We start from the raw sequence: 11729 nt of genomic DNA on the forward strand, positions 1-11729 counted from the left end.
CCAGCTGTGGTCACCGTGGTCTTTGTTTCAAAAAAATTACGCAGTTTCTAACTCTCATTTTCAACTAGAATACAGGGAATACCTGGAGGAAGAGGCTTTTGTAAGTGTGCCCCACATAGTGATGATATCAAAATAAGTAATTTCTCTTTAGCGTAAATACTAAATGATTTCTCTTTCGTCTCTATCAAAATAATTTCAACTTTCAGACTGCTTCACGCATTTTCAAAATGATAAAAATTCGGAAACGAATTTAACCGAGATGCAAGATGAAAACCACGTAAAACCCAAACTCTTCTTTTTGCCCCTGTACAACACGTGCAGTTGGGTTCATCTCCAAATACACAACATTGCAGACAGAACATAAAATCCTTTTGTTAACATGCAACACAAACCAGACCTGTTAGACTGCAACATAAGATGACTCAAAGCAAAAGTTATGAAAATTATTAAAAGAAAAAGGGATAAAAATACATACACTTGGTATAGGCATGACCTGCATCTGGTCACCCTGGGAAAAAAGAAAAAAAATCACTGTAAGGGTAATGGCTTTTAAGGGTAGAACAAAGGTCTGAAGCAGTAAATGTAGCACTCAAACATTTTAAACCAAAAGTTCAAAGTATTCAGGAAATCAGGGTAAAAAAAAAACAAAACTAAAACCAGGATCTTGCATTTTAGTCGCTGAAATGATTGGTTAGTGTATTGGCATTTATGACTTTGAGGAGGTTGGACCAGTAAAACCCATGCTATGATTAATAAGAGATGACAATAAGAAAGTACCTGTATTTACTGTAACTTTTTCAGCTTAAAGCTCTACTAATGGGTATATTTGTCTATTTTCACTGCAGCGACAAGAGGCTCAGCCAGACCTCGGCAGCAGGGCCGGAGCCCACTCCCTTGAAAAAACTGCCTCAATAAAACCAACATTTTCACTCAGGCAACAGCAGAACGTCCAAGAAGGACGTGGCAACGATGAACTAATCCAAGGAATCCCGTTTTCTCCACCCAGAAAGTGGAACCAGTATCAGTGCCCTTCCCATGTTCTCACTTTTGTATCGTGCTCGGGGGAAGGCAAGACAAGTCTCAGCCGACTTGATGTTTTCTTCTGATATTGGGACCCGACATCTGGACACGACGACACTTTTTGTTCATCTTCGCAGCTTCCCAGCGGAGGAGGCTGCTCACCAAGTCACTGACTCAAAATATAAGACATGTCGGGAAGTAGGAACCGGCTTTTCTAATCTTTCTAATCTGTCAAGAACAAGTGTTTGTTTTCTGGTGGACACCGCACATTAAATAAATAAAGAAATAAATAAATAAAAGGAAGGTGACCTTTCTAGCACAGATGTTACTTACTAGATAATATTATTCTTTAATTATTCGGACAACACAGGCTCTGAGTACCAGGACACTGACTATCTACCGAGGGAGCTGTTTTCAGCTGAAAAAGGGTGTTCTAGTGTTGAAAAGTAGTCTTGTGCTCACTTCTTCTGGAGTCTAGCACAGTGTTGACACATCACTGACAGAAGTAATTCAGTATTATTTTTAAATTCCTCTATTTTCTATTGCTACAACAGCAGAATTTTTTACTGAACTTAGACTAAAACCCAGAGAAGCTGATGAAGCAAGCAAGAGAGCAGCAACCACCAGGAACCATCAAGAAGTTTTAGTAAAAAGCATCTGATTTCTGGAAAATCAGACACGAGTCTAAGGACCCAGTTTTTCCTCACAATAACGGCAAAAAGAAGAAAATACGATTGAGCCTGTTAAGTGTCCTGTCAGTGGAAGGTCCTCTGCGGTTCGTGGGCCACTTGAGAAGGGAGTGAATCTGAGGAGGTGCCAGGGAGATCAGCTGGCCCGAGATCAAATCCTTATCGAGGATCCGGTTCCGCAGGCAGAGCACAGATTGTGAACCCGTGTTCTGTTTTGGTTTTAAAGGCTTTTTACGCCTTCACCGCTAGAGAGAATAAAATACAGCAGGAGCTCCTCTTCTGTCAACAGACAAAACCAGCACAGGAGAGGCATATCCACAGCTACAGTGTAAGATTCTCTTATTCACGGCCACGAACATGGCTGGGTATCACGTCAGGTTTTCTCACAGCCTGCAAGTTACCACAGGGTAACTTGTTTTCTATTTTGGCAACCTCCCGAAGCAAGAGTTGCACCCCACAGTACGGCTGTTAAGCCTGCCTTTTGTGGAAATCCAGAATCTAAGTTGCTACAGGACCTGCGTTACTGTTCGCTTCGTTTTTCTTGCAGAATTTCTAAAATAAAATTAAAAAGTTTCCCCAAGCAAACTAAGTAAATTTCCTAAAAGGAACCTGTGCAAAAATCAAAATGGTAATGATTACAACCGGAAAAACAAGCAGAAAGATAAATGCAAGAGGCTGCTGGTAGAGCATTAGCGCTCATGAACAGGCAAACACTTTTTCAAAACAAGCCTGCTCTGGGAAACTTTTTACGAGCGTCCTGCCTCATTTCCTGATGCCTTGGAACAGGAAGGGAAATAGGTCATAACGCTATCGTTTGAAATAGATGACAGATGACTGCATTTGTTCAAGTCTTTCCACGAGCTCCTGATGGTGGTAACAGGACAAAGCTGTTCCTAGAATGCCAAAATTTCCCCATTGTGTCACTTAGACAACCCAGGAACCACTGTTGTCCAGTCATTTAAATATGTTTTTTAATTTTTTTTTTCCCCATGGTAGAATATATACAGATGAAATGATAAATTCTATCTTTTCCCTTAGCTATCTTAATCTGAGGCCCACGATGCTTTCAGGACTGAGTCTGTTCCCTAATGCTGCCTGTCCAGGGGCATCAATGAGCAACAAGCGACTGGCCACACTCTTCTGCTTTTTTGGGAACAGGCTGGATTCAAAGATTCAAAGCTAAGGAGCTGTTTCCTTTCAAAAGAATCACCCCGTTAGAGAAGCAGCTGATCAAAAGAACAGATTTATCATACTCGTTTCTTTAACTCAAAGCATACACTAGATTGGTTCTTTAAAAATAAAAATACAGTTACTATCTGACTCTTTCACTGACTTTGAATATTGAGCTTTGCCTCTTAATAGAGAAGATGTTTTGGGAGGTAAAGGCCAAAAGGAGCCGGCAGAGAGAGAGGAACCAACCACAGCTATGCGGAGGGAGTTTCTAGGAGTTCTCTTGCTCTGATCAGCAAAGGTAAAGCAGGAGGAAGAGCACTATTATTTACATTAATCTCAATTATCTTCCTCCACACTGGAGAGCAAGACTGGTGTCCACATCTGTGCAGACAATATGCCATTAACAGTCCCCCAGCAGAGTCCCTGCTCGTGCTGCTCCTCTAGGTGTCCTGCATGAAGGCAATACTGCTTTTGACCTCAAGAACATGCTCCTTACAAGCCTTTTTTCTTGCTCTAGTGAACCAGATTCACATGGCACAGAGAAAATCCCTCTTCCTGCCCTGTGTTATTGAGACCCCTGAAGTAGAAAAGAGTGTCAAAGATGTGACAACTGAAACAGCTTTCCAGCACCCTTGGAGACGACAGCATCGTTGCAGCAAAAAGCAGTGGGGAGAAGAAGACCTAACTTTTGTAGTGGTGAGGATGGGTGAGGTGGAAATTCAAGGACTTGACCTTTCTGGCTTCATTCCTGTTCCAGGGAAAGCAGCGAGGGCAGCTGCTGCCCCCAGAATAAACCTTCCTCTAATTCTGTCTTCTTCCCTGTCGAGTGTGCATCAAGACCTTCTCCTCTAATCCAACAAGTATAAAAAAACCCCTTTCCTCATTCATGCTTCATCTCGTTGAACGCGAGCCAGCTGCCCGATTTGGATCTAACCGGGAAACAAAGGCCAAGACAACTCCAGTGCAAGTGGGCTGGAAGGGAAACGGCAAAGCGCCGACAGACTTGGCAGCTCCCTCACCCACCACGACTGAAAGCAAAGGGAAGAATGAGCAAGTCTGCATCCACCTTTTCTCATCTTTATCTGGATCCCTCCTTGAAGCCTGTAAATGAAATCTGTACCTGCAATCACTTCAAAACTCACTTAAGAAACTTACCCAGAAGGGGAAAAAGAAGCAACCTGGGAAAACACAAGAATTGAGTCAAGTTGTTAACTACAGAGCAGAAGCTGAGATTTGAATTTATTCGGATGAAAAGGAAAAAAAAAAAACACACTACTTTGCTCTCCCAACACTCTTAAAAAAACCACCTGGCTGGAAGGTGTTGGTGAGCTGCCTGCTGCTGAGGAGGCAGGAAAAAATGAGCAAGGATTTCACGAGGCTGAACACTGTGGGCTCCCAACGACACATCTGGCTCGGCACCCAAGCTGCAGACAGGCCAATATACCCACCGTAAGAGACAGTACATTTTCGAAAGCATCTTTGTGCTGCGCTGAAAAAGCCGTCATGTTTTAAGAAAAAACAAATACCCCATAGTTTCAGTAAATACAAGTTATTATTGAAAAATGTTGTATTGAAACTTTAGAGACAGAATGGACCGTTCATTACCAGTATTAGAGTCACACTTGGACAAGCAGCTGCTCTGTGAGTAGAAGGTTTAAAAATCAACTCAATAGCTTAAAGAAGTTTTTGGGCTTTTTTCCCCCCCTAATGGAATAGAAGTCAGCACTGAAAAACTCTGTTTATTGCGAACCATGCTCAGTTTGGTGTTTCAGTCCTATGAAGAAGTGACATGACACTTGACTTGCCAAGCACAATCAAGTCACATCATTTGGTAAAATACTAAATGAAGCACCAATTCATTTCAGGCACTGATTCCATTTTTTTTTTCCTAATGGCACAACACAACTAATCGGAACAAAATTTCAGAACTGCACTTTCAGTTACTTGATAAAATACTCTGCCTCACTTTCTCTCCTTTTAAACAGGTTGGCATTTAAAGAATCGAGACTCCTAATTAGAAGGAAATTAGCTTGTCACATCAACTTCAAGAATATTGCCAGAAGCAAGATAGAACAAACACTGAATTCCTGCGAAATCAGCAGAAGCTTTGGCCGGTCCTTTCTGCTCTCTCAAGTCTTTATCACCATTTTTCATGTAGCAACTCCAGTGAACAGTACAGACAGAAGGGAAGTGCATCCAAGCCATTTTACACTAGTTTCTAATGGCAACTATTTAACACGATGCAATTTGCTGTTTCCATTTTTGAAGGGAAGGGCCAAACACATGAAGTGACTGGGCTGTGGTCAGAGGTCACCTGTGATGTGATAATAACTAATAAAAGACACAAAAGAGAGCAGATAAAAGTAAGTGACCACTTGAACAGCAGCTCAGCAGAATTTAAACTATTCTAAGCCGGAGTTTAGGCGATGTGTCGGCAGGCTTTCTTTTCTTTCCTAAAACAGGTGATTTTGTCATTCCTGGACACTGAATTTCACCAATTTAGAAACTGAGGCCCACTGTGGCACGTGCTTTCTCCCAACTTATTTATCACTTCTGTATCTCGACAAGATGTCCAGTGTAACTCAACCAAATCCAACCAACATCCAAGTCTTCAACACTGGTTTTCTTTCTTTAAAAGAATTTCCTACTTGCATTAACCATGCTAGCACTCAGAATAAAAACATCCCTAAAATACCCCACATACAAGTCTTTAATACTGCATTTAAAATAGAAATGTGACAGATTTATTTAAACTCACGAACTACCCAAAAGCTTAGCCCGACTCGACTTCTTCTACGAAGATCTGTACGCATCTGAGTGCCCTTCATCATATTTGAAGAAAATGCACTCTTTAGTTCTTTTTAACATATTCCTTGGACTTTTTTTACCCTGTTAAGCTGTAGTCTGGTAATTCTACGAATACTGTGACTTGTGTCTTGGGCTCATGTATGTAAGTGTTGTAAAACTTCAAAACTGCTCACTATGGTAGCAGAGTAAGGATGGAAACTTGTGTGAACATACATGCAGTCACTTGCTCAACGCACAAGATACGTTTAGAAAGTAATTAAGTGTTTTACAAAATGCAGTCTGAAATCTACTGACTCCAGACCATTTTAACTTCCGTTTCCTACAGAGAAACCAAACTCTTTTCTTTACATTCTTCCTTTTAATGAGTTCTCACTTTCTGTCAGTTGTATCATTTTGCTAGTAGCCTCACTTCTCCCTCTTTTCCATTCCCTAGCATGGTGGAAAGGGAAATTTTATTGGTTTCCCATTCCTTTTGTTTCTCAAGCGAACGTGCACATACCTGCTACACACTATTTAGCTTTCCCTTCAGCACATCCAGGCTAGATTTCCCTCATTTCAGTCAAAATGTACCTTGGCTAGCAAGTCTAAAAATACACGTACAACTCCTTCTCTTGGCAGAGGAATTCTCAGTGCGCTTTACCTCTGCCTGAGCAGTTTTAACATGAACTGTTGCAGTTCAGACTTTACCTCCACATGCACTCTTAGTCTCCATCGCTTTCAATTTGCTTTGCTTCTCTCCCTCCCACATGAAACAGTTCTGCTCTCTTCTCCTGAGCTTTTCAGAATTCCAACGTAACAAGCAAAATTCAAAACAAAATAAAATATGGGCTGGACAACGTAGGTAAGAAATCAGCTGCACCAATGTGAAACATCAGTGTGAAGAGCAGACATATGTGAAAAGATCCCGACATAGCTCCATATCTGATATTATTCCCCATCGTGGATACACCTACACTTGCAATCTCAAACTTCTTGGAAAAGGGCGAGGGGAATAGCATTCCGTGCTGAAGACAGCACTGGCGGAGATTTGAGAGTGCTGGAAGTCAACATGGTACCAAAAACAGCATATTCGTGTTTGCTGTATTGAACTGAAATTCTTCATTTCATAGCGCAAATACTCTCAGCGTTACCAGATTTAAAGAACATCCAAAATCACTTGTGCTGCAAGAAGTCACTGAAAGTAACATGCTGCTCTTACAGAGCTAGAAGTTTATATCAATTAATTTGACTTATTAGGTAAACAAAACTTAACAACCTGGAAAAATGGCCAAAAGCTGATACCTCTGGACTAAAGACTATTAAATACAGGTGAACTGGTTAGGAAAAAAAGTGGCAAACATTCCAATTCTCCCCCTTTTTGAACCGTTTTTATGTCACTGAAAACCCGTTCAAGCGACATTCGAGTAGGTTCCACTACGCTCCAGTGAACACATTTTAACCTTCCTCTACTTAGGAAAGAGAACCAAAGCTAGAGACCACTCAGCACCTGATGTTTTACAAGAAGTCCACATCTTTTAGTGTCGTACTCAGGTTTCAAATGTTGTTTGCTTGTAAAATGTACAGTGCCCATACCCTTCACGGAAAAGTTAGTTTTAAATTGCAGCTGAATATGTAGGATTAGCAATTCACCACCAAGAGAGTGATGTTTTCTGTAACTCATAACATGTTCCCTGGGAGGGAAGCCTATTAAGACAAAGCTTCAGAGTTAAACCTTGGTTAACAGGAAACCCACATGACAGCAAAACAAGAGAAAATCCTGACCTTCTGAAGTCCTCCATTCTCCTCCACCAAAGGAGGAAGAGCACTGGTGCTATTGGTAGATGGTGGTTCGACATTGTAGTCACGAAAGCAGCAGAATAAGGTGCTAAAGATACTTCGACTCCTCTGCTTCTTCAAGCTGATATTACATTGGGACACTAGGAGGAAAAAAAAAAAGAACAGCGTAAAAATAAATCCATGGAGCACAGATCTAGTTTTCCAGACCAAAATGAGTGAATTTAAGACACACGGTTAGTACCTCAGAAGTCCTCCTCAAGTCTGAAGATAACCCCACAGAAATTTGCCACCACATTGAGACCCGCTTTCCTTCCGTTTAACCGCATTTTTTTTCCTTGTCAACCTCACACGGTGCCGTTTGCATGTTACTAACCCACCTGATGCCTGCACAGTCACAAGTCTTGTCACACCAAGACACGACATTGAGAGTTTTCCTAGAAGATCCCAGAGTCGAAACCATAAATTACATTAAATGAAAAAAATGGTAAAAATATGCTGAACTTGCTGCTAAAATACACCTCTGGGCTGAGGAAGCAAACAGATCTAAAACAGAAGAGAATGCCTCCTGATGCTCGAGCACGTTTTCCACCCAAATCCATGATCGAACACTTGAACTCCTGCGAGTGTCAGAAAAGATTCCGAGATGTTTCTGAGCTTCCTCAGGCACCGTCTGACAAAAGACACAACATGGAGGCAGGATGGGGAGCTGCAATGTTGGCTGCGGGAACAAGTGTGGAGAGGGTGATGCTAAATAAACAGGAGTCTTCGCCTTTCAACTTGCTTATTGGTCTACGAGGATTTTAAAAAAATCCCACAAGCCAGTAAAAAAAAAAAATTACAGCTCAATGAATGCAAATGTAGCATTTTTAAAGACTAAAAACTGTATATAAAAGCAACAGTTTGGAGAAAAAGAAATGCACGGAAGACACTCAGTGATCCTGAAAATCAGAGCTTGACCACATATTAAAATTAAATCAAATGGTCTGTTCTTCCTAGTGGCAAGTGACAGGACAAAGGGAAATCGCCTCAAGTTGTGCCAGGGGAGGTTCAGGTTGGATATTGGGAAGAATTTCTTTACTGAGAGTGTTGTCAGGTATTGGAACAGGCTGTCCAGGGAGGGGGTTGAGTCACCATCCCTGGAGGAGTTTAAGAAAAGGGTAGATTTTGCCTTGCAGGACGTGGGTTAGTGGCGTTGATAGGGCTGGGAGAAGGTTGGACCCGATCTTGAAGGTCTCTTCCAGCCAGAACTGTTCTATGATTCTATGAAATAAAATGGTTGGAGTTTTTTTTTTCCAGAATATTTAAAGTAACACTCGATTCGATCAGCAAATAAATACCTGAACAACGTGCTGTTAGCTAGAAGTGTTTGTTTCCTCCACTGGAGTTTCCCTCTCGCAGGGAGGGGACAGGCAGGCGAACCCTTTGCATCTCTCCCTTTCCCACAGCCTTTTTCCCCGATGTTTCCCCGCACCCCTGCAAGGCGCGGGACCGAACGTCCCCGATACTCGACGGGGTCAAATCACGTGGGAACACAACGAGAGGCAACCGCGTCACGTGCATTTTGCAAATAACTGCTTGAGCACAACTACTGCCGTGAACACCACGTGAAACCAAACTCCCTCCACTGTCGCCTTACCCTGCTCACCCTCCCCAATAAGCAAAGGAAGATTTTCGACTACAGAGATTAACGGCTTCCTTTTCAGAGCCAGTAAATTTTTTAATTTCTCATACATGCAAGCAAGCCCAAACAAGTTTTTTTTCAATTTTTATTTACTTTTTTTTTTTCTCTACAGCAGCGTATTGGAAAGTAGCAAACTTTAAAAGGTGAATTACACTGACATGAAAAAAATGTAGCATCAAGGAGATTAACAGCCATCCATCCACTACATATTTATTTACCATGTGCATTAGAAGGAACAAAACACTCCCCCCATCCCAAAATTCGAGGGCAAGTGGAACTCGTACTAAGTCCCATTACACACAATATATAATTCCCCTTCATTCCTCCTCTCTCAGGTTATTAGGGAACTGCCACGTGCATCTGCTTTCCTCCTGAAATTCCAAATATATCAAGCGCAACCCAGGTGACTCGCAACAGAAACACAAATAACACAACTATTTATGTGTAAAGAGTTCAATGCAAAAAGGGTTGGGTATGAAACAGAACAAATTTCTCCTGGGAGACTCCAGGGATGCCATCAAGCTCTGGAGGCAGAAGGTGTGTGGGTACACGTGAACTTTCAAGTACTCTGTGAAAATATGAACAAAATCTCCTGATTTTGTAGAGTCGGTATAAAACAGGCATCAATACTTTCTCCTCTCAAAGCATTTGAAAGGTGTCCAACAGGCATTTTCTGTTTTCCATCTAGGATTTATTTCTGGATTTGCCAAAATATTCTTCCACCCTAAGGGAGCGAGCGACGCTCAGCTTCAGGTACTAATTGCACCAGTAGCAACAACTAAACAGGTTTTATAAACTATGAACTTTCGCCATTCAAAAAGCGCTCAGATAACAGAATAAAATCAAAATTGTGCACAGATTTGTGTGCTTGAGGAAGTGTTTCATTACCTTAAAGGCATTTGTAAACTGAAACCAGTGTAAACCCTGCTTTTCAATCCTCCAGTTAAACAGAACTGGCCACTGGCCGTGTCCGTTACAGTAAAAGATTATCTCAAAAGGCCACATTCTGTTTGCAACAAATTTGCAGCAACACGCATACAGAAACCCCCAGAGGATACCTGTGCACCTATGAGGGACTTTTTGAAGCCAGCACGCAAAAAACCCTGTATGGCAAGCACAAACAAGTTTGTTGCAATATCATCCAGGCAAGGGGAACTCCTTCCCGACCTTAAACACCGAAATGTGCCGAAATTAGAATGGGAAGGGTATTGCTGCGTGTCCCGTTCCCCACGGCTAGCGCCACAGAAGCTTTCCTAATAATTTGTATTTTGCTTTCAGCCTCTACTTGAAAATACGACAGCAAATAATCACATCTGACTGCTTGAAATAGAAATGCCCTTATGCAGCATTTATCGTTAAGCCTTGTTTTTTTCTGCACTTTATAAGATACAAGAATGTAACTTTAAACTTCTTTCCGCAAACAATTTTTATGCATAAAATAGCCCTCCCAAAGCCAAAACTGCATTTCATAATATAATTATATAATATATAATATGCAATTATATTATATATAGGATATATAATTTCACATACTCTAGACTGGGTTTGACTTAGGTCTTCAACGCAAGATCCATTTCTATGAAGTTAATAAAAACGCGTTAAGCAAGACAATCTAATTACCAAATGTTTGCGTAAGAAATGTTGTAGAGTACTTCGGAGCTTAAGTCGTCAGGAGGCTGATGAATACAAACAGCACTGAAGGGAAAAAGTTACCTTGACCACGTCAGGTTTGTTTCCTGAGCTCTGAAGATCAGACCAGAGACACATAAAGAGCCACAGCAGCAGATGACAGGATGGAGTCCCAAATTTACAGAAGAAATTCTAGCCGATAACAACTGCAGCGTTTAATGGAGAGGAGCAAAGCGGGGGATGCTGCCCAGGCTCGGAGGGCTCCGGCTTTATAGAGACACAAGCGGCCAAGAGATGCTTGAACTCCTCACCTCCAGCAGCTCCTCAGATCTGCTCACCCCTCGCTGCTCTGAGCTGCTGGCTGGAGCAAGTCTTTCGATCAGGGATGAATTACAGCACCATTAAATTCATCATATACAGCCTCAGCTGCCCAGCAGAACAACAGGAACAACACTGAAATTTAAGGAGTAACATTTGTATCTTTTTTTTGTGTATAGAAAGAGGCAATAAACAGAATAAAGAGCCTAAATAAACATTCAAAAGAAACTCAGACAAAAGCTACTGATCTGTTCAAATCTTTTAAGAATACTTGTTTTCCTTGATCAAATTATACATTTGAAATCTGGCCACTCACATTCACTTACTGAAATATTTGTTCTAGAAAAAAAAAAAAACAACCCCAAAACAACCTTCATGTTGCTTTTCATCTTGGCAATTCCACCATTCATAATACACTGGCGTTTCCAATAGGTCTTTCCACTAATTCAGGTGTTATTTTTTTAAAAACAATGTATTATAGTGGCTTTACCGTGACTTAAGAAATTAAAATTATTTTGGATGCAGTAAGGAACAGGAGTTTCTCAAGCGGCTTCATGTGCCGAGCTGTACTAACGCACACAGGTACTGCACACGTAGAAAATACTTGCACCGTATCTCATTTTTTGGCAACGATG

The 11729-nt window shown here is 41.4% G+C and overlaps 1 protein-coding gene across 3 annotated transcripts in view; it reads right to left on the reverse strand.

Annotated features, from left to right (window-relative positions):
• CTDSPL (CTD (carboxy-terminal domain, RNA polymerase II, polypeptide A) small phosphatase-like) overlaps nt 1-11729 on the reverse strand; it is an 82313-nt gene that overhangs the window by 23830 nt on the left and 46754 nt on the right. For 2 of the 3 annotated variants that reach the window (XM_009872062.1, XM_009872061.1), the window contains exons 2-3: nt 7452-7606; nt 476-508 (exon numbers count right to left, since the gene is read on the reverse strand). In XM_009872062.1, the coding sequence (XP_009870364.1) occupies nt 476-508; nt 7452-7606 (188 nt within the window). The remainder of the gene's footprint in view (nt 1-475; nt 509-7451; nt 7607-11729) is intronic. The other variant, XM_009872063.1, reaches the window with a different exon arrangement.

This window comes from Apaloderma vittatum, unplaced genomic scaffold (assembly GCF_000703405.1).
Source record: "Apaloderma vittatum isolate BGI_N311 unplaced genomic scaffold, ASM70340v1 scaffold3556, whole genome shotgun sequence".
Lineage (NCBI taxonomy): Eukaryota > Metazoa > Chordata > Aves > Trogoniformes > Trogonidae > Apaloderma > Apaloderma vittatum.